Below are 21,831 nucleotides of genomic sequence, written 5' to 3'. Positions count from 1 at the left end.
TATTTTACAAGTATTTAGTACATACCAGCTATGTACGAGGCACTGTTTTAGATCCTGGGATATCTCAGCAGTGAATAAAACAGACAATATCCTGCTCTCAAGGAGCTTATATTCTAATTGGAGGAGACAGCCAATAAATTGTATGTAATTTGGTTCTATGTGTCATGAAGAAATAAATCAGGATGGAGAAAAAAAGAGTGAGTTTAAGTGTGCTAGTCTATATGAAGCTCTCAAGGGACATTTCAGCATGAAAGAAGTCAAGACAAGTCAGACTTTCGTCACCTCTGTGTCTGTTCAGCTATCTCTCCATCCTCTGATGAACCATATCACGTTGATGTGTCTGTGTAAGTGTGTTTGCACACACATGTATGTGTTTAACAGCTTCTCATGCCTTTTTCCAACTGTCTCCCTTATTCACTCGGCAAATATTTATTGACAGCATACTCTGTGCCTGTCACGGTTCTAGGTGCCAGAGTTATAGCCATGAACATCAGACAGAGGTTTCAGCCTCCGGTCTGCACAGACTTTATGTTCAAATAGGCAGGGGGCGGTGCGGAAAGGACACACAAACAGAAGCAGCGCACAGACCACGACGCCAGGTGACAAAGAGGCCTTTGAAGTGAACCCAGGAGAGTGACTAGGGAGGCTGCAGAGGGGCTCAGGCAGGCGGAGGTGCAGGCGAAGGGACGATCCCACCGGGGAACAGCGCCCGCGGGGCTGACACGCAGCGGGCTCAGCGCGTTCGCTGCCAGAGCTGCGTGCGCAGATGTGAGCCAGGAGCACAGGTGGGGCGTGGGCCTCTGCAGACAGCTGAAAGCATGCTGTTGGGCTTCCCCCACCATGGAAGGTCTCTGTGAAGTCAATAGAGGGTTTCAAATAGAGGGGAAACCTCATCTAACACACAAAGATCTTTCTGTGGAAAATAGACCAGAGTGGTGGTTTCTGGGCCATCTGGCAGCAGGAGGCTAAGGCGGCATCTTCAGCGAGAAAAGACGGCTTGGGCAAGGACGCTGCAGCAAGGATGGCACGGGTGAGGAGGGCTGTGTTAGGCTGTATTCTGAGGTAGAGCCTGTAGGATTGGTAGCCAACTCTGGCTCTCCCTGACCTCTTACTTTTGTTTTACTTTCTCAAAGCTTCTCTTTGTTAACCTTTAAAAAACAAAGATCTGAACTAAATGTTGTGCATTGATTAGTCTTTCTGGAGAAGGTTTCATACCTTAATTTTAAATGCTTCTTTTGAGCATAATTAACTAAGAATAAAAAATAAACCTGATGTCTGTGACATAACTGCTTTTTTTATTTCTATCTGTTGCTCAATTTCTTTGATCAATGTGCCAATAGCTGTTTTTCTTATTTTCCATTCCTAATGAATGTACCTTTCTTTTCTGCATAAAGATATGAAAGATATTTTTATAGCTGCATATTAAGGAAGTAAGAGGAGACATAAGAGATGTGGGTTTGATCCCTGGGTCAGGAAGATCTCCTGGAGGAGGGCATGGCGACTCACTCCAGTATTCTTGCCTGGAGAATCCCATGGACAGAGGAGCCTGGCGGACCTTAGTCCTCCGGTTCTCAAGGAGTCTGACATGACTGAAACGACTCAGCCTGCAGGCAAGGAAAGGAGTGCAACAACTGCTGCAGCAGCAGTGGGCACAGGCTGCAGCGGCCGAGTATCACTTCCCACACCTCACTGCACCATCAGGGCTCTTTGGAGAAATGGTCACTCCAGGGCTAAGGTAGGAAATGTACGAGGTGAGTCTGGAGTGACATATTATCCAGGAGATGAGGGAAACTGCCAAGCACAACTGGAGTTACATTAAAAAGACTCAGAAATCAGCCTGAAGAATCCTCACGGACCAAATGCTATCTGCAGTGATGAAACAACATCAGGTATGTTGACATCCATGAGTTCATTATGATACAAATCAAAAATACCAGATTGGTCATCAGAGGAGGATACTATTGAACCAGCTCATTATTCTGTCAGTTAGTTAATACCACTAAAATAAATAAATAAATTAAAAGATTGACTTGAATGTCAGTGTATTCAGAGGTCCTTGGGAAAGCTGATTTAACTTACTTCACTGACAGTGGCAGTTAAACAGAGTTTGATTGCTAAGAAGACTCACAGAACCCAATGGAAATGCTTAGAAATCTACAAGTTATTGCAGAAGAATCCAACATATTGCATCTAATGTTACAGTGAGGACAGGTATCACTGACAGATTTTGTTCCCCTGCAAGAAATCCAGAAAGATTAGCAGCAGCCTATGCTCCCTCTGAAAGGGCTGCAGTCAGAACACGTTTGCTGTGTGATCGGGAAGCAGAAGGCTGGAGAGGCAAGCGCTGAGCCTGCTAACAAAGCAGAGCAAAGGTGTCAGATTTGGGGGGTGAAGTGTAAAAGACCCCAGAGACCACAGCCGGGCGCAGAGGCTGACGACTGTTCCATCGCATGGAACTGTACTCCATCGTATATCACATTGTGAGGTTTTCCACTTTTTAGCTATTTTGAATAAAGTTTTAATCAACAAGTCTTTTGTGTGTGCACGTATTCTCATCTCTTTAGAGTAAATGCCCAGGGTTAGAGTTGCCAAACTCTACATGAAACTATGCATAAGTTTTATGCATACCTATGGCTGATTCATGTTGAGATTTGAAGAAAACAGAAAAATTCTGTAAAGCAATTATCCTTCAATAAAAAATAAATTTAAAAAAATGATCAAGTATTATTCCAAAGTGGTTGTCCTGGTTTTGCACCCCCTCCAGCGATGGTGGAGGGTCTAGCTGCCCCCACCCTCAGCTCGCGTTATGCTGGTGATGCCTTTCATGCGAGCCTTCCTGGTGAGCATGCAGTTGTACTACCTGGGCCTGGAGTTTTCTTTATGAGAACTTAATACCTTTCTTCAATTTATACAGACATATTTGGATTTCTTATTCATCTTGTATTAGTTTGTGAAAACTGTTTTTCAAGGAAACTTTTCATTTCATCTAATCTGTTGACCATACTGCATAAAGTTATTTGCAATGTTTCCTCATCACTCTTTTAATACCTGGAAGTTTGTAGTGATAATGCAATTCCATTTAATGTCTCTTTTCTGTGCTATTGTTGTCATATATTTTAAATTCACTTAAGTTATAAACTTCACAATAAATTTGTATCAGGTTTGCTTAAACAATAGTTTGCCTTTTAAAGATATTAAGAAATGAAGACTATTATGGAGTCTCGAGCATTTTGCATTTATTACATCCAATATTTTTCATTGCCTTCTGCTGATTTGGATTTCCGTCTGGTTCACTTCCCTTTAGGTTGAAAAATTCCTTTTAGTTTCTCTCTCTTTTAATTCAGGTGAGCCAGTGATGAATTCTTTAGGCTTTTGTTTATCTTAAACTCTGTTTATGTCCCTTATATTTTGACAGATTTCTGCTGGATATAGAATTCTGAATTGAGGCTGTTGTTTTGTTTTTTTCTTCCAGTGTTTTAGAATATTTATCTCCTGGTCTCCATTTTTCTAAAGAGAAGTATCTGTCTTTCATATCATACCTCTATTTGTAATGCGTGTTTTTCTCTGGCTGCTTTCAAGATTTTAAAAATCTTTTTTTCTTGATTTTCAGTTTAACTCTGATGCCTAGTTATATTTTTCTTTTACACCTCCTGCCTAGTGTTTTCTGAGCATCTTGTAAGCTTATGGAAGCTTATGCTTGTACCAAATTTGGGAAATATCTGGCCACCATTTTCTCAAATATTTTTCTTGCCCTATTGTCTTTCTGTCATTTTCTGAAACTCCAGTTACACATATATTAGGCCACTGAATATTGTCCTAAAGATTAATGACACTGTACTTACTTTTAGAATATATTTTTCTCTGTTATTCAGATCAGGATAATTTATATTTAGCCACCTCTATATGTGCTGAGAACACTTCTGTCATTGTCTGTTAAGCTCATCCAGTAAAATTTTCATTTCACATTAAAATACCATGGTTGAGGTTTTTTCTTCCACATCTACTGCTTCCCCTGGAGGTGTCAAAAACCTCACCTCTGTTTTAGAAGGACATACACATGACCTGTGCTATTGAACAGGAAAGAAAGTCTGCTAGGACAGCTCTGAGCAAGCTCAACTTCATAGTTGGACATAGGGAAAAACACTCTGTGGGGAAACTTATGATAGCAATTGAGAATAGCAAGTCTATACATCAAGGCAAAGAGCAAAATGCTGTTCAGTGGCATGGGGCACATATGTGTTCTTCCAAAACAGAGGTGAGGTTTTTGGTACCTGCAGGGGCAGCAGTGGGTGTGGAAGAGAAACTTCGGCTGTAGCATTTGACCGTGGCTGGAAGGAGATGATGCTCTGTCGTTTGTCTCCCTGTTCAACAGGGGCTTCAGGGGACAAAGCCCCATTCCAGCGTTTGTCAAGTAGTATATCAACCACTGTTTGTTGCTTGTCTGCAACAAAATTAGGAAGAAAATGTTATGTCAACTTGCTTTCTTCATTGAGCAGGTTTTGTCTAATTAACAGTGAACCAGTTAATCCAGAACACACTTTAAGAAGCACAATGTGTCCTTGTAATCTTGACAGTTATAACAGTGTGTGATACATAGTAGGTGCTTAATAATTATTTATTCACTTTATGAAACAGTTTTCTGCATGGACTGGTTGATTTTTAGATTAATCATAAGAGGACTCAGGCCTTGTTGGGAAAGCAGTTCTCTTATAAGACATTTTCCTCTCAACAATTCCTACACTAGTAAAGCAGATATTACTTTCTGTATCTGAATTGAGATCCTGAATGTGGGAGACCTGGGTTCAGTCCCTGGGTCAGGAAGGCCCTCTGGAGAAGGGAATGGCAACCCATTCCAGTATTCTTTGCCTGGAGAATTCCGTGGACAGAGGAGCCTGGCAGGATCCATGGGATCGCAAAGAGTTGGACACGAATGAGTGACTAACACTTACACTTTTCTTTGATCAGTCAACCTATTATCTATCTGGATCTAATGTTCAGTCAATTTATTATCTATCATAAAGATAATATGCTGTTAATCCAAACATGAATTTGGTTAATCTATAAGGTAAAATTTCTTTCTTCATTGCCTGCCCATCCTCTTATAGCCCAGTCAAAGCAAGCATTTACTCAGTAAATAATTAACTGGTCTCACCTCTTCAGGGTTGCTATGGGTTACATTTTGTCCTCCATCCCCACCCCTAATTTAAATGCTGAGGCCTTAACTCACAGTAACACAGAATGTAACCTAATTTGAAACTAGTCCTCACAGTCTAATTAGTTAAGATGAAGTCATACTAAAGAAGGTGTCCCTAACCCAGTATGACTCACGTCTTTATAAAAAGGGGAAGTTTGGAGACAGCAGCTGGGGGAGGCCAGGGTCGGAGTTCCCCTCACAGCTCTCGGACGGATCCAGCCTTGCAGACCCTCATTGCTAGGCTTTCAGTCAGACTGGGGGATAGTACCATGTATTTCTGTACCCTGGGCTGGGGTACTTTTCATAGCAGTCTCAGCAAATTGATACATTTAGTTCAGATCTTTGTATTGTAAAAGTTAAAAAACAGAAACTGAGAAAGCAAAACAACTATAAGAAAATAATACAGGAAGTTCTACTATACTCTTCAGTATTAACATCTTATATAACTATAGTACAATATCACAACCAGAAAATTAACATGAATAAAATTCATTAACTTTATTCAAAGTTCCCCATGCATTCAAGTTTTACACATACTCATGTGTGTGCATGTATATATGTGTATTTAATTCTATGCTATTTCATTGCATGCATTCTGTTCAGTTCAGTTCAGTTGCTCAGTCATGTCTGACTCTTTATGACCCCATGGACTGCAGCATGCCAGGCCTTCCTTTCCATCACCAAATCCCAGTCTACCCAAACCCATGTCCATTGAGTTGGTGATGCCATCCAACCATCTCATCCTCTACTGTCCCCTTCTCCTCCTGCCTTCAGCCTTTCCAGCATCAGGGTTTTTCCAGTGGAAAGTTGCACATGTAGATTCATGTTTCCACTGCTACAGTCAAGATGCAGGATAGGTGCATCACAAGGACCCCTATGGATACCCTTTTCTAGCCAAAGCCACTTTCCTTCTTCCTGCCTCCCAAACTACTGGCAACTACATTGCTTCTCCATCTCCAGAATTTCATCATCTCAAAAATGGAATGGAATCACACAGTATATAATTTTTTTTTTTTTTTTGAGCAGAGAAAGGTTTATTGCAGAGCTGAGCAAGAAGAATGGGGGAGATTCTACTCAAAAGGCTGGAACATCAGTATGTACCTTTTAGAGACTGGCCCTTTTTTCACTAAACATGATTCTCTTGAGATCCATCCTAACAGTTGTGTGCATCAGTAGCTCATTTCTTTTATTGCTGAGCAATTAAATCCATGATGCGGATGTACCATCATTCGTTTAGCCATTCACCTGTTATAGGAACTTGGTTTGCTTCCAGTTTCCAGCTATTATGAATAAAGTTGCTGCTGTGAACATTTGTGTGCAGGTTTTATGTGAATGCAAGTTTTAATTTACTGGGGATAAATGCCTAGGAGGGAAATTGCTGAACTGCAGGGTAAGCACTTGGTTAGTTTTCTAAGAAATTGCTTTATTACATATAAAATGTGCCAAGCAATAATTTTGCTCAGTATCACTCATATTTTTGCTCTGTAAAAGCAGTGATGTTCTGTATTCAGTCTTCTAGAACCTACTATTTCCCTTAACAGTAGGCTTCAAAGACTCCTCCACTTTATTTCATGTATCTGCAGCTTATTTATTTTCTTAGCCCTGCTGTTTTTCACTTTGTGGCTATATTACTGCCCACAGTCAGTGGTGGAACACGTTGCTCTGATTGTGAACAAAGACACCATTTACTAATGAAATGTTCACTAGCAATGTTTTATTTTTGGACAGATTCTTAGAGATCAGGGTGCTGAGATATAAGAACTTTGAATGTGAAAATTCCAGATGAAATACCAAATCACTAATCAAAGTGGATGTTCCAATATATAAGTCCACAGGTGATGTTTAACAGTTCCTTCTAGAGAGAATATGGAGAAAAGGGAACCCTACTACACTGTTGGTGGGAATGTAAATTGGTGCATGCATTATGGAGAACAGTATGGATATTCTTAAAAATCTAAAAACAGAGTTACCATGGGCTTCCCTGGTAGCTCAGCTGGTAAAAGAATCCACCTGCAATGCAGGAGAACCCAGTGTGATTCCTGGGTCAGGAAGATCCCCTGGGGAAGGGATAGATTACCCACTCCAGTATTCTTGGGGTTCCCTGGTGGCTCAGATAGTAAAGAATCATTTACAGTGTGGGAAACCTGGGATCAATCCCTGGGTTGAGAAGATCCCTTGGAGGAGGGCATGGCAACCCTCTCCAGTATTCTTGCCTGGATAATCCCCAGGGACAGAAGAGCCTGGTGGGCTACAGTCCATGAGGTCGCAAAGAGTCAGATATGATTGAGTGACTAAGAACAGCATTCGATCGAGCAATCCCACTCCTGTGCCTATATCTGCAGAAAATTCTAATTCAAAAAGACACATGCACCCTGATTTTCATTGCAGTCCTATTTACAGTAGGAAGCAACCTAAATATTGCTAACCCTAAATGTCCATTGACAGATGAATGCATAAAGGAGATATGGTACATATATATAATGGAATATTAGCCATAAAAAAGACTGATTATAATGCCATTTGCAAAAATAAGGATGGATCTAGAAATGGCACAGGGAACTATGTTAAATATCTTGTAATAACTTTTAAATGGAAATGAATCAGAAAAAGGATATAAACATATAACTGAATCTCTTTGCTGTATACTTCAAACTAACACAGCATTGCAAATTAAGTATGCGTGCGTGCATGCTAAGTCACTTCATTAGTGCCCAACTCTTTGCGACCCTATGACCCTATCAGGCTCCTCTGTCCATGGGATTCTCCAGGCAAGAATATTGGAGCGGGTTGCTATGCCTTCCTCCAGGGGGTCTTTCTGACTCAGGGATAGAACCCACGCCTCTTACATTTCCTGCATTGGCAGGCGGGTTCTTTACCACTAGCGTCAAATGGTATACTTCAATTTAAAAAATACTGATTAAAAAAAAGTTTCATTCACATCCTCAAAAGTCTTAATTGTTTGGCTTTTTAACTTTCGTCAATGTAATAGGTTATTAATTTCTTATCTCTAAAATTTTTTATATTTATATTCATTTATTCTTCAGTTCAGTTCAGTCACTCACTGTGTCCAACTCTTTGCAACCCTGTGGACTGCCGCATAACAGGCTTCCCTGTCCATCACCAACTCCTGGAGCTTGCTCAAACTCATGTCCATCAAGTCAATGATGCCATCCAACCATCTCATCCTCTATCGTCCCCTTCTCCTCCTGCCTTCAATTTTCCCAGCATCAGGGTCTTTCCCAATGAGTCAGTTCTTCAGATTACTTCAGTTACTTTCAGATTACTTCAGTTACTTATCTCCAATTTGTCAAGTCAGGTGAAAAAAAAGCAAATCCACTTGGAATTAGTTTTAAATATGCACAAAATCAACAGGTTAATTTGAGAGGTGCACAAAGGTATATGGCATACTTCTATATTTATTCAGATCTTTCTTTATCACCTCAGTAAAAGGTCACATTGACTAGCCACATGTTCACATGTTCCTCATCATTAATATGGGGATGAAAATCCTTCTGCCTCAGGGCAGAAGGATGGAGATAAAGTCTATAAAGTGAGCAGAACATGCTGAGCAGGTGTTATCTGCTCCCCAAAGGTTAACCATTACTGCTGCTTTTGTTGGGGTTTCTTACACATATTTGCTTACATTTCAAGCTGACTTTTAATATTTTTCATTCAGTTCAGTTCAGTTCAGTCACTCAGTCACGTCCAACTCTTTGCAAACCCATGGACTGCAGCACGCCAGGCCTCCCTGTCCATCACCAACTCCCAGAGCTTGATCAAACTCAAGTCCATCACGTCAGTGATGCCATCCAACCATCTCATCCTCTGTTATCCCCTTCTCCTCCTGCCTTCAATCTTTCCCAGCATCAGGGTCTTTTCCAATGAGTCAGTTCTTCCCACCAGGTGACCAAAGTGTTGGAGTCTGAGCTTCAGCATCAGTCCTTCCAACGAATATTCAGGACTGATTTCCTTTAGCATTGACAGGTTGGATCTCCTTGCAGTCCAAGGGACTCTCAGAAGTCTTCTCCAACACCACAGTTCAAAAGCATCAATTTTTTGGTGCTCAGCTTTCTTCACAGTCCAACTCTCACATCCATACGTGACCACTGGAAAAACCATATCCTTGACTAGACGAAACTTTGTTGGCAAAGTAATGTCTCTGCTTTTAAATATGCTGTCTAGGTTGGTCATGACTTTCCTTCCAAGGAGTAAGCATCTTTTAATTTCATGGCTGCAATCACCATCTGCAGTGATTTTGGAGCCCCCCAGAAATAAAGTCTGACACTGTTTCCACTGTTTCCCCATCTATTTCCCATGAAATGATGAGACCAGAAGCCATGATCTTAGTTTTCTGAATGTTGAGCTTTAAGCCAACTTTTTCACTCTCCTCTTTCACTTTCATCAAGAAGCTTTTTAGTTCCTCTTCACTTTCTGCCATAAGGGTGGTGTCATCTGCATATCTGAGGTTATTGATATTTCTCCTGGCAATCTTGATTCCAGCTTGTGCTTCATCCAGTCCAGCATTTCTCATGAAGTAATCTGCTGCTGCTGCTAAGTCGCTTCAGTCGTGTCCGACTCTTCACAACCCCATGGACTGCAGCCCACCAGGCTCCTCTGTCCATGGAATTTTCCAGGCAAGAGTACTGGAGTGGGTAGCCATTGCCTTCTCTGATGAAGTACTCTGCATGTAAGTTAAATAAGCAGGGTGACAATATACAACCTTTATGTACTCCTTTCCCGATTTGGAACTTGTTCCATGACCAATTCTAACTGTTGCTTCTTGACCTGCATACAGATTTCTCAGGAGGCAGGTAAGGTGGTCTGGTATTCCCATCTCTTTCAGATTTTTCCACAGTTTGTTGTGATCCACACAGTCAAAGGCTTTGGCATAGTCCATAAAGCAGAAATAGATGTTTTTCTGGAATTCGCTTGCTTTTTCAATGACCCAGCAGATTTTAGCAATTTGATCTCTGGTTCCTCTGCCTTTTCTAAATCCAGCTTGAACATCTGGAAGTTCTCAGTTCACATACTGTTTAAGCCTGGCCTGGAGAATTTTGAGCATTACTTTACTAGCATGTGAGATGAGTGCAATTGTGCGGCAGTTTGAACATTCTTTGGCATTGCCTTTCTTCTGGATTGGAATGAAAACTGACCTTTTCCCGTTTTGTGGCCACTGCTGAGTTTTCCAAATGTGCTGGCATATTGAGTGCAGCACTTTCACAGCATCATCTTTCAGGATTTGAAATAGCTCAACTGGAATTCTATCACCTCCACTAGCTTTGTTTGCAGTGATGCTTCCTAAGGCCAACTTGACTTCGCATTCCAGAATGTCTGGCTCTAGGTGAGTGATCACATTATTGCAGTTATCTGTGTCATGAAGATCTTTTTTGTATAGTTCTTCTGTGTATTCTTGCCAGCTCTTCTTAATATCTTCTGCTTGTTAGGTCCATACCATTTCTGTCCTTTATTTTGCTCATCTTTGCATGAAATCTTCGCTTGGTATCTCTAACTTTCTTGAAGCAATCTCTAGTCTTTCCCATTTCTATTGTTTTCCTCTATTTATTTGCACTGATCACTGAGAAAGGCTTTCTTATCTCTCCATTCTATTCTTTGGAACTCTACATTCAAAAGCCATCTTTCCTTTTCTCCTTTGCCTTTAGCTTCTTTTCTTTTCTCAGATATTTGTGAAGCCTCCTCAGACAATCATTTTGCCTTTTTGCATTTCTTTTTCTTGGGGATGGTTTTGATTACTGCCTCCTGTACAATGTCATGAACCTCCGTCATAGTTCATTAGGCACTCTATCAGATCTAATCCCTTGAATCTATTTGTCACTCCCACTGTATAATCATAAGGGATTTGATTTAGGTCATACCTGAATGGTCTACTGGTTTTCCCTACTTTCTTCAATTTAAATCTGAATTTGGCAATAAGGAGTTCATGATCTGAGCCCCAGTCAGCTCCCAGCCTTGTTTTGCTGACTATATAGAGCTTCTCCATCTTTGGCTGCAAAGAATATAATCAATCTGATTTTGGTGTTGACCATCTGGTGATGTCCATGTGTAGAGTCTTCTCTTTTGTTGTTGGAAGAGGGTGTTTGCTATGACCAGTGCATTCTCTTGGCAAACTCTGTTAGCCTATGACCTGCTTCATTTTGTACTCCAAGGCCAAATTTGCCTGTTACTCCAGGTAGCTCTTGACTTCCTAATTTTGCATTCCCGTCCCCTATGATGAAGAGGACATCTCTTTTGCATGTTAGTTGTAAAAGTTCTTGCAGGTCTTCATATTTTTCATTAGGTATCTTATATTTATCCTAAAGATGATGTCCATTGGTGATTCATAACATTTTCTAATTGGCTTTTACTTGTACACGAGAAACCTACTGATTGTATGTTTTTATCTAGCAGTTGGCCATATTACTAACTGTTCTTTTGGGTACAAACTGTGATGTTGCAAAGATGATAAACTATGCCTTTTTCTTTTCCAATGTTTATACCTATAGCCAGTACTATAAGGTGTATTCATACATATATACAGTCGTGTCCAATTCTTTGCAATGCTGTGGACCATAGTCCACCAGACTCCTCTGTCCATGGATTTCTCCAGGCAAGAATACTGGAGTGGGTTGCTATGCTCCTCCTCAGGGGATCTTCCCCACTCGGGGATTAAACCCCACGTCTCCTGCATTGGCAGGTGGGTTCTTTACCATTAGCACCACCTGTGAAGCCCGGTACTATAGGGCAGTAAACTGTAAATAAACTATAGATAGTTCCTTTGCAATTCTACTTTCTGATTTTAACCTCTTTTGCTAGCCTTATTTCGCTGTTTGGCTGTTTGGTCTCTAAGTGATGACTCTTTCTGACCCCATGGAGTGCAGCAGGCCAGGCTTTCCTGTCCTTCACCATGTCCTAGAGGTTGGTCACACTCTTGTCCATTGAGTTGGTGATGCCATTCAACCATCTCATCCTCTGTTGTCCCCTTTTCCTCCTGCCCTCAATCTCTACCAGCATGAGGGTCTTTTCCAATGAGGCAGCTCTTCACATCAGGTGGCCAAAGTACTGGAGCTTCAGCTTCAGCATCAGTCCTTCCAGTGAATATTCCTTTAGAATTTTCTGGTTTGATCTCTTTGCAGTCCAAGGGACTCTTAAGAGTCTTCTCCAACACTACAATTCGAAAGCATCAATTCTTCCCCACTCAGCCTTCTTTATGGTCCAACTCTCACACAGCTTTGACTATATGGACCTTTGTTGGCAAAGTGATATCTCTGATTTTTTCTGCACTACCTAGGTTTTGTAACAGCTTTTCTTCCAAGGAGCAAGAGTCTTTTAATTTCATGGCTGCAGTCACCATCTGCAGTGATTTTGGAGCACAAGAAAATAAAATTTATCACTGTTTCCTCTTTTTCCTCATCTTTTTGCCATGAAGTGATGGTACCAGATGCCATGATCTTAGTTTTTTGGAAGTTGAGTTTTAATCCATTTTCACTCTCCTCTTTCATGTTTATCAAGATGCTCTTTGATTCCTCTTTGCTTTCAGCCATTGGAGTGGTATCATCTGCATATCTGGGATTGTTATTTTTCCTGGCAACCTTGATTCCAGCTTGGGATTCATCTAGTCTGGCATATCACCCAATGTACTCTGCATATAAGTTAAATAAGCAGGCTGACAATGTATAGCCCTGTTGTACTCTTTTCCCAATTTTGAACCAGTCAGTTGTTCCTTGCTCAGTTCTGTTTCTTCTTGACCTGATACAGGTATCGCAGGAGACAGGGATGGTCTCGTATTCCCATCTCTTTAAGAATTTTACACAGTTTGTTGTGATTCACACAGTCAAAAGTTTTAGCATAGTCAATGAAGCAGAAGTAGATGTGTTTCCGGAATGCCTTTGCTCTTTTTATGATCCAACAGATATGGGCAACTTGACCTCTGGTTCCTCTGCCTTTTCAAAATCTAGCTTGTACATCTGGAAGTTCTTGGTTCATATACTGCTAAAGTCTAGCTTGAAGAATTTTGAGTGTTACCTTGCTAGCATGTGAAATGGGCACAACCGTGAGGTAGTTTGAGCATTCTTTAGCATTGCCTTTCTTCAGGATTGGAATGAAAACTGACCTCTTCCAGTCTTGTGGCTACTGCAAAGTTTTCCAAGTTTGCTAGGATTTGCAATAGCTCACCTGTAGTTCCATCACATCCCCTAGCTTTGTTTTCAGTAATGGTTTGTTTGTAGTAATGCCTCCTAAGGACTACTTGACTTCACACTCTAGCCTTGTTGAACAAATTTAAAAGATGTTAGTATTTTTTTCTATACTATATTATGAATAAAAGTTAATCTGTTTTGAAGTTTCAGCAGAGTTTGTCTGTTAAATATTCTTCTTTGAGTGCTTTCGAAGGATGAATTTCTGAGGACAATTTCAAGATCTTCTGGGGCTGATTAATGTATTCAAAATGTTTTCTTAGCAAAACATGTAATCCACAAGAGATCAATTTCCAAAATATACAAGCAGTTCACAGAGCTCAATATAAAAACAACAAACAATCCAATAAAAATGTAGGCAGAAGATCCGTATGTATCTTTCTGCAGAGAAGACGTACAGATGGCCTAGAGACACATGCAAAGATGCTCAACACGGCTACTTGTTGCTGTTGCTCAGTCATTCATGTTCCAGGGAGATTGTCTTCACATGCGATATTTCCTGATTTCAGGTGTCAGCATGTCCTTCTTGTATTGACTGTTTCTCAAGTAACTTTAATTCAAAATAGCCAATGTGTCAAAGTGGCATATTCTCCTCCCTCTCATCCCCAAGTGATTAATAACTAAACTCTTAAATGTTACTCTTGGTTCACCTCACTTTCCTCATCCAAACATCCAACCTCTTGGCCAATCAATCAGCTCCACCCAGAAGACACCTTGCTCTTTTTCTGCTGTCCCCCCACTGCCTGGGCCTAAGCCACCTCCTAGTGAATCCACTGTCCTGCCTTCTCCCTGGGGGCTCCTAACCCATCTTCCACCTTTCAAAAGGGAAAATCAGACTCTTATTTCATGTCTCTGCTTGGGGCACTCTGTGACTTCCTGCTGCCCTTGAAGCAAATGCGGAGAAATCCGTCCCGTCCAAAAGCCCAGGCCCAGCCTCGCTGTCCTCACCCGCAGCTCCTCTGAGACCTGACGTCCTGGCTGGGCCTTCTGCTGAGCTGGGCCACGTGCGCCCGGTCACCTGCCTGCTGAACCCCGGTTCCCGGGAAGGGCGGCCACCTACAGCACCGTCCGCTACGGCTCTCCTCCTGCCTCAGGAACTCAGGCTTTCAGCTGCACACCCCGACTCCCTTCTCCCTTTCAGACCCCACCCAGGCCACCAGCAGAGCCCGCTCGCTTGAGCAGCCAAGTCACAGCCTCCACTTCGGCCACACCCACCCGGGCCAACTCCAAGGTCACTGCCACGGCCTCTGACAGCCTCTCTGCTGCTTCCACCCCTCTGCATCCTCTTCACACAAATGCCAATGATCTTTGCAAAGCTGAACCCAGTCTCATGGGGCTCCTGCCCATTCCGCTTCTCACCAGGGCCTCAGGGCCCGCAGCAGCCCAGCCCCGGGCCCCTTCACCAGGCCCACCTGCAGGCCTGGAATGGAACCCACTCTTGCTGCAATTGGTGTCTCCTCCCCCAGACAGCCGCGTGGCTTCCTTCCTTGCCTCTCCTCGGGGCTGCCTGGAGAAGGCCGCCCGACTGCCCTAGCTGCGCGGAGCCGAGCACGCCTCCTGCGGGCTCGCTGTGCCCACCACATCCTGTGCCGCCTTGTGGGAGTTCCCCAGGAGCACCCAGTGTTCCTGAGAGCAGGGCTTAGTGGTGCGCCCGGAGTCTTCTTTAGGGGCTGCCTCTGTCATAGGATACGGATTCCAATACACGTGTGCGGGGTGGGGTTTTGTGATACCAGCCAGGTGTCCGACAGTTCACCATCTGCCTGCAGGGAGTGTGTGATCCCACAGGGTGAGGGCTGAGTCTCACAAGACTGCCCACACTTCAATCTCCAATCCAAGTTCCTGTTTGTCAGCTGTGCTTCTGACAAGCATTCAACTGCAGATTCTAGCCATAGACGGGCAGTTCAGTTGATTTGCTAGAGTGGCTCACAGAACTCAGGAAAACATTTTACTTACTAATTACCAACTTATTATAATCAGATATAACTCAGGAATAGCCAGGTGGAAGAGGCATGGGGCAAGGTGTGGAGGAAGCACTGATCCACGCCCTTTTAGAGCCCTCGATGCTCCCAGAATCACATGATCACCGTCTTTGAAGCTCCCCAAACCCAGTCCTTTGGGTTTTTATGGTGGTTTCATTACAGAGTCATGATTAAAACCTGAGGTTATTGGTGATTGATTCAACCCCCAGGCTCCCTCCCCTCCCCAGGGGTCAGGGGGTAGGGCTGAAAGTTCTGACCTCTAACCACATGGATGGTTCCCTGGCAACCAGCCTCCATCCTCAGGGTCTTTCCAAAAGTCACTTAACATCAACCCAGGTCGGGTTGAAAGGGGCTTGTTATGGATATCAAGACACATTTATAGCTCTTATCACTAAGGAAATTCCAAGGGATTTAGAAACTCTGTACCAGAAATGGAGACAAAGAACAAATGGTGTTGTCTTGTTGTAGCATGCCAGGCCTCCCCGTTCCTTACCGTCTCCCAAAGTTTGCCCATGTTTATGTCCATTGCATCGGTGATGCCATCCATGGTACCATCACAGTATCACACTGCCTCTTCTACTAGAATGTTAGATTCATAAGACAATTCTCCCCTGTGGCTTCAGTGCCTAGAACAATGCCAGGCACACAAAAGGTGATGAAGTATTTGCTGAGTGAGGACAATGAAAGCCACTTTCCAGGGGCCAACAGCAGGGCCTCCTTAAAGCTCAGGGATCCAGATGGCCATCCCAGGAGTCCATCCAAGCCTCATCCTGGCCTAGGAAGCTGAGAGTCTGAGAGTTTAGCTGACAGAAGCCATCTGAGCCCAAAACCCCTGCAGAGCCACCTAAGAGAGGCTTATATACCACTGCACATATGTCAGAACAGAAGTAACTCCATGAGGTTCATTGGGTCACGCAGTGTGGAAACCTTCCAGGAGACCACATGACCTAGGCCTTAGTGGAAATACTGAAATGGGATTGATGAAGAGAGGTGGGGAGAGGTTCCAGGCCTCGGGAGCAGTGTGACTCACAGAATCTTGGAACCTTAGAGTGGAATGTAGATGGGGATGAAGAAGGCCTGTTCTGAGGAGGGTAAGGAGACCTCTCCCTTGGGCCTGGTGGGGACGAGGGCGGGGCAGAGTCAAACCAGCAAGTTGGTGCCAGTTCCCCTAAGGGCCTCAAGGAACCTCTGCCTGAGGAGCCAGCCTTTGATTCTGTAAGCTCCCTGGTAAGGAAATAAAGCAAAGTAGTCAAGGAGGGCAAGTAACTGTTTTGGCCCCCTGGGGACTGACTGTAGCCTGGAGACTGGCAAGCAGAGAGACCCACTCTAAGGCCCGGGGAGGGCTGGGAAGTGGAGAGGGCCAGCAGGCTCTGGGACCTCGGCAAGCTGGGGGATGGAGGAACATGTGGATCTGTGAGTTAATCACTGGAGACCAGGGAAACTGGTTCTTGGTGGGCTGTTAACATTCAATTTGAGATGACACTGGCCCACTGTGAGATCTGATTTCTTTCCTGGAAAATGCAGGCATTTCAGTCAAACTTTAATCTGGGCCTCTACACATCTACCCAGTACTCCCAGGAATGGAGGGAGGGAAGAGCCTTGATCTGTGACACAGACTTTCTTAGTACCTCCCTCAAGCTGGATTCTAGTAAAGACTGTGCTCCGTGCCAAGGTTCCCTAAGTAGAGGTGTGAGCCCCTGGCCTGGCTGGGTGGGGTGTAGGCCAGGGTACAGAGGTGAGGACCATCCAGAGAGAGGGGCATGGGGAAGAGGTAAGTGATTTACGCAAAGCCAAGAAAGTGACTTGTCAGCAGGCACCCAAGGGAGGGACCCAGGCCAGGCCAGGCTGCTGACTTGGTCCCCTGGGAGATGACAGAGCGCTCCAGCGCAGGGAGAGACATGAGGCGCTGGCTTGCAGGAGAAGGAGGAGGTGAACAGTTCCCTGAGTCCAGACAGGCAGCACTCAAACGTGCTCATCTTGTTGTAGGAAAGGGGACCCCTTCCAGGGCCCGAAACTGGGCTCTTGTCTAACACCCAAAAATGAATTGTCCGAGTAGACCCATCTGATGACAAAGCAAGAGACTTTATTGGGAAAGGGCGCCTGGGGGGAGAGCAGGAGGTGAGGGGACCCAGGAGAACAGCTCTGTCACAGGACTTTCAGTCTGGGGTTTTATGGTGATGGGATTAGTTTCAGGGTTGTCTTCAGCCAATCATTCTGACTCAGTCCTTCCTTGTGGTCCACGTCTTGTTCAGCCAAAATGGATGCCAGAGAGAAGGATTCTGGGAGGTGGTCGGACAGGTGGTGTCTCCTTTTGACCTTTCCCCGAACTCTTCTGGTTGGTGGAGGCTTATTAGTTCTCTGTTCCTTACCAGGACCTCCTGTGGTAAAACAACTCATGCAAATAGTGACTATTAGGGTGCCTGGCCAGGGTGGGCGGTTTCAATCAGTGTGCTTCCCCTAAAAGTCTCACTTGAATTCCCAGCCATGGTCTGCTGGGCAAGAAATCCCTGCTTCTCACACTTGTACTTTTAAAGGGGAAGGCAAGAGAGTCAGGGCCGATGCTGACCTCCGGGCTTGCCCGCTTGGGACGCACCGGACCTTCTGCTGGCGCGCCCCGCCCGCGCGGCCCTCGCTGACGCCCGGGGTCCTGCAGGGCGCCCTCTGCGCCAGCTGCCACCCCGGGCACTTCTGCCACAGCCTCCTGTCCCCCATCACCCCCAGCAACCAACGCCCCGTCGTCGTCCGGGTCAGAGAGGCCACTGCAGGGCCAGAGCACAGAAGGTGTATTTTCGCCCTCACGGTTTACCAGAAAGGAAAAGAGACTGAAATAGAGCAAACCAGCCTGCCTTTGCTCAGCGAAATATTCCTCCCTTCAATTAACGGGAAAAAAAAGAATCCTATTTAGGGAAGTAAGGAAAGGCAGCGATGGTCATGAAGGTTCAGTCTAGTTCACCCAAGAGGTTAGTGTAAAAGGGCAGGGTAGCGAGGAGTTGTCCAGGCAAAGAAGAATCCCCTCGGGGTCCCGGGAACAGATGTCCTCGGTAAATGAGATTTTAAAACTCCGAGCATCGGTATGCTCTGGCCCATGTGCCTTGTGAGTCTAGCTGGTTCCAGGAGGCGGTCCCAGCCGGGTCCCCCAGACTCATTCCTGGCGGGCCGCGGTGCCTCCCACACCCCGCCGTCTCCCGTCTCCCCGGGGGCTGGAGCGCTTGCCGGGCCGGGGCCCGCGCTGATGCTTCCGGAAACGAAACTAAGCCGCTCCGAAGTTTCCACCTCTGCTTGGGCTTTTGGTTTCCCGCTCTCCGCGGGGTCCCAGGCGGGGCGCGGGGCGGGGCCGGGAGTGTCCGGGCGGAAGGGCCGAGGCGGGCGCGAGGGCGCGGGGCCCGGGCGGCGGGCGGGGCGGGGCGGGGCGGCCGCTGACCGCGCTCCCGTGCGTCCCGCAGGCGGGGAGCCCGCGCCGCCGCGCCCCGGCCGCCGGCGATGATCACCTAGGAGGCTGGCGCGGGCGGGCGCGAGCGACGGAGCAGCCGGGCGCGGCGACACGCGGCCATGGAGCGGGAGCCGGCGGCGGCGGCCGAGGAGCCCGGGCCCCCGGGACGGCGGCGGCGCCGGGAGGGCCGGACGCGCACCGTATGCTCCAACCTGCAGCCGCCTCCGGGCGCCGAGGAGCCGGCGGGCAAGGGCGCGCCGCGGCGCCGGCTGCGCGGGGGCGCCCAGCACCTGGCGGACAACCGGCTCAAGACCACCAAGTACACTCCGCTGTCCTTCCTGCCCAAGAACCTGTTCGAGCAGTTCCACCGTCTGGCCAACGTGTACTTCGTGTTCATCGCGCTGCTCAACTTCGTGCCCGCGGTGAACGCCTTCCAGCCCGGCCTGGCGCTGGCGCCCGTGCTCTTCATCCTGGCGGTCACGGCCTTCAAGGACCTGTGGGAGGACTACAGCCGCCACCGCTCCGACCACGAGATCAACCACCTGGGATGCCTCGTCTTCAGCAGGTGAGCCGAGCGCGCGGCGCGGGGCGGGAGACCGGGGACGGCCGCTTCATTCCGGGCGGGCCGGAGGGTCGAGCCTCGGGGGGCCGCGGCCCACGCGGGACCCTGCGGACCGGGGCGCGGAGACCTGGAAGCCCTCGCCAGAGGTCCGGGCCTGGGGGTCCGCAGTCCCTGAGTGTCCCTCAGACGTCGCGTCTGAGCCTAGCGATCCCCGGGCTGGCCTCCCGCAGCCGCCGGGCGCCCTCGTCCCCCGCGGCTCCTGCTTTATTAGTAAAAAGGAGGGAAATTCCCTGGCGCCCCAGCTTCAAGTCCCAGCCTCCAATCTTGTCCAGGCTCTGAGGGCCAGGGAGGTGAGCGACTTAAACAACCTACACAGGAATGTAAAGCTCGGTTTCAGAAAACATCTTCTCTCGGGACAACAGAGTGAAACCACCAAGTTCTGACATGCCAGGCACACATCAGATAAAAGGGCAGCGGCGTCCATTCCCTTTGTGAGCCGAGAGCCGGCCACCCAGCCGGCTGCCATCCCGCGGGGCTGACTGCATAGTTTTAAAAAACTAACCCGTTTCCAGATGGAAAGACTGAGACCTTGCGGAGTTTTTCGAGCCTTGTGCGCAGTTAGTCCCAGGGATGTACTTCTCTGGCTTCCTGCTCCTTCTCTCTCCCTGCGCCTCCCTCAAGTTTTGGACCCCCAGCAGAGACCTGTCCGGGACGCTGCTGGCTCTTCGCTCCCTCCTCTCCCAGACCCCGAGAGCCGCTTGGCCGCAGCCGCATCTCGGAGCGGTGTCGGGTGTTAGAGTCCGCCTCACGGCCACACCCGTCCGGAAGGCAGATGACCTCGCTCCTGTCCAGAGCTGAGCCCGTTTCCCTGCTGCTGCCTGTCCTCCAGCCTTGGCGTCCGGGCTGGTCGGGTCTCCGGAGGCGAAGGCCGTTAGGCTTGGTCAGCCTCCAGGAAGCCCCTTGCACTCTCCCGGTTATTCCTGCCTCTTAGGTTAGTTTCGGAGGATGCCTTTGAGTAACTCTGACCCTCCCGGCAACATTGATTGTTGTTTTACAAATTACGCTTGTTTTACAAGTGAGTGAACAGGAGTTCAGGGAAGTTAAGTAACTTGCCCGAGTCCACAGATTTCTATGTAGTACTACTAAAATTTGACCCAGGTCTTCCCAACTTCATAGCTTTTACAGTATTCTGGTGCTTATGTTTCTTAAAGTTATATAAGAATCGCCTGAAAAGCTTATTAAAAATAACAATTTAACAATGCGAGTTAAAAAAACTAAACAAACCAACAATTCTCAGGCTTCATCCAAACACATCTGACTGACTCATCCGGGTCTGGGTCTGGGGGTCTGAGTATTTAATGAGCACAGAGGTGATGCTTCTGTGTTTGAGTGATGCTGCCTGCCTGCTGTCAGGGGTGCCCGTTGGCGAGTCAGCCAGGGGTTTCCTGGCTCCTGTTCCCCCTGCAGCTGAGGAGGGAGGGGCACCCTTGCCCGGAGGCCTCGGTGGGTGCCAGCCTGCTGTGTGCTCTGTATACTGCAGTGTACTCCTCGAGACCCGGTGGGGCCCCAGGTTCTGTCTTTACACACATGCCACTTCTGTTCTTCCTCAGCTGCTACTCCTGTAGCCTCCTTTTTAGAAATACTTAGGCCTCAGGAAACTGTTTATTTTCAGCTGACAAAGTCAATTGACCCTTATAACTACCGTCACCCCTAACATGCCCATGACCCCCCGCATCCCCGCCTAGTGGAACCCCAGAGCAATCTGGCCTCCGTGACCTCAAAACGCTTCCTGGAATTTGGAACCCTTCCCCTTCCCCGTGGACCCGCCTGTCCACCTTCTCTTTCCCTGACCTGGGTGGTGGGGAGGCCTCGGGGACAACGGTGCTTTCAGGCCCCAGCGCCTCCCAGCTCCCAAGTTAAATTCCTTGAATGCTTTTCTGGGGAGAGAATGGACCTTCTTCCTGGGGAGGTTCTGTGGGTGTGAGATGGTGTCAGATGTGCGCACAGAGGAGGCCGTCTGTAGGAGAAACTCCTTCAGGCCCAGAAAGTCTGGGATGGGTGTTTTCAGTCCTGGGCTGTGAGTCAGTGGATGTCTGCGCCTCCCCGTCCTCCCCATCGTCAGGCCGGAGTGTGTTCAGGGTCTCTGGTAGCCACAGAGACAGTGACCCAACGCGGTGTGCAGTTGGGATCTGTCCTCTGCCATGTCATTGCTCTGGTGGACGTGGAGCGGGCCTTCCGTAAACGGTGTCAGTGCAGCGAGAGCAGGCTTGAGTTGGGGAAGCCTGTCTCTGGATGGTGGCTTCTCTGGGATGCCCCGTGTGTCCTGACTGCAGTGTGCAGTGAATTAATTATTTGTACCATTATTTATGTGATATGTCCCCATATCAGGGTCTTCCTTGATGGCTCAGTGGTAAAGAATCCACCTGCTATGCAGGCGATGTGGGTTCAATCCCCGGGTTGGGAAAATGCTCTGGAGA

General features: G+C 46.8%; 1 protein-coding gene across 2 annotated transcripts in view; it reads left to right on the top strand.

Moving 5' to 3' along the window:
- Positions 1-18,771: 18,771 nt before the first annotated feature.
- ATP10A (ATPase phospholipid transporting 10A (putative)) overlaps positions 18,772-21,831 on the top strand; it is a 183,789-nt gene continuing 180,729 nt past the window's right edge. For both annotated transcript variants that reach the window (XM_043921315.1, XM_043921314.1), the window contains exon 1: positions 18,772-19,357. In XM_043921315.1, the coding sequence (XP_043777250.1) occupies positions 18,912-19,357 (446 nt within the window). In that variant the 5' untranslated portion in view covers positions 18,772-18,911. The remainder of the gene's footprint in view (positions 19,358-21,831) is intronic.

This window comes from Cervus elaphus, chromosome 13, assembly GCF_910594005.1.
Source record: "Cervus elaphus chromosome 13, mCerEla1.1, whole genome shotgun sequence".
In the NCBI taxonomy this organism is placed as follows: domain Eukaryota; kingdom Metazoa; phylum Chordata; class Mammalia; order Artiodactyla; family Cervidae; genus Cervus; species Cervus elaphus.
This window is presented reverse-complemented; position numbering and strand designations above follow the sequence as displayed.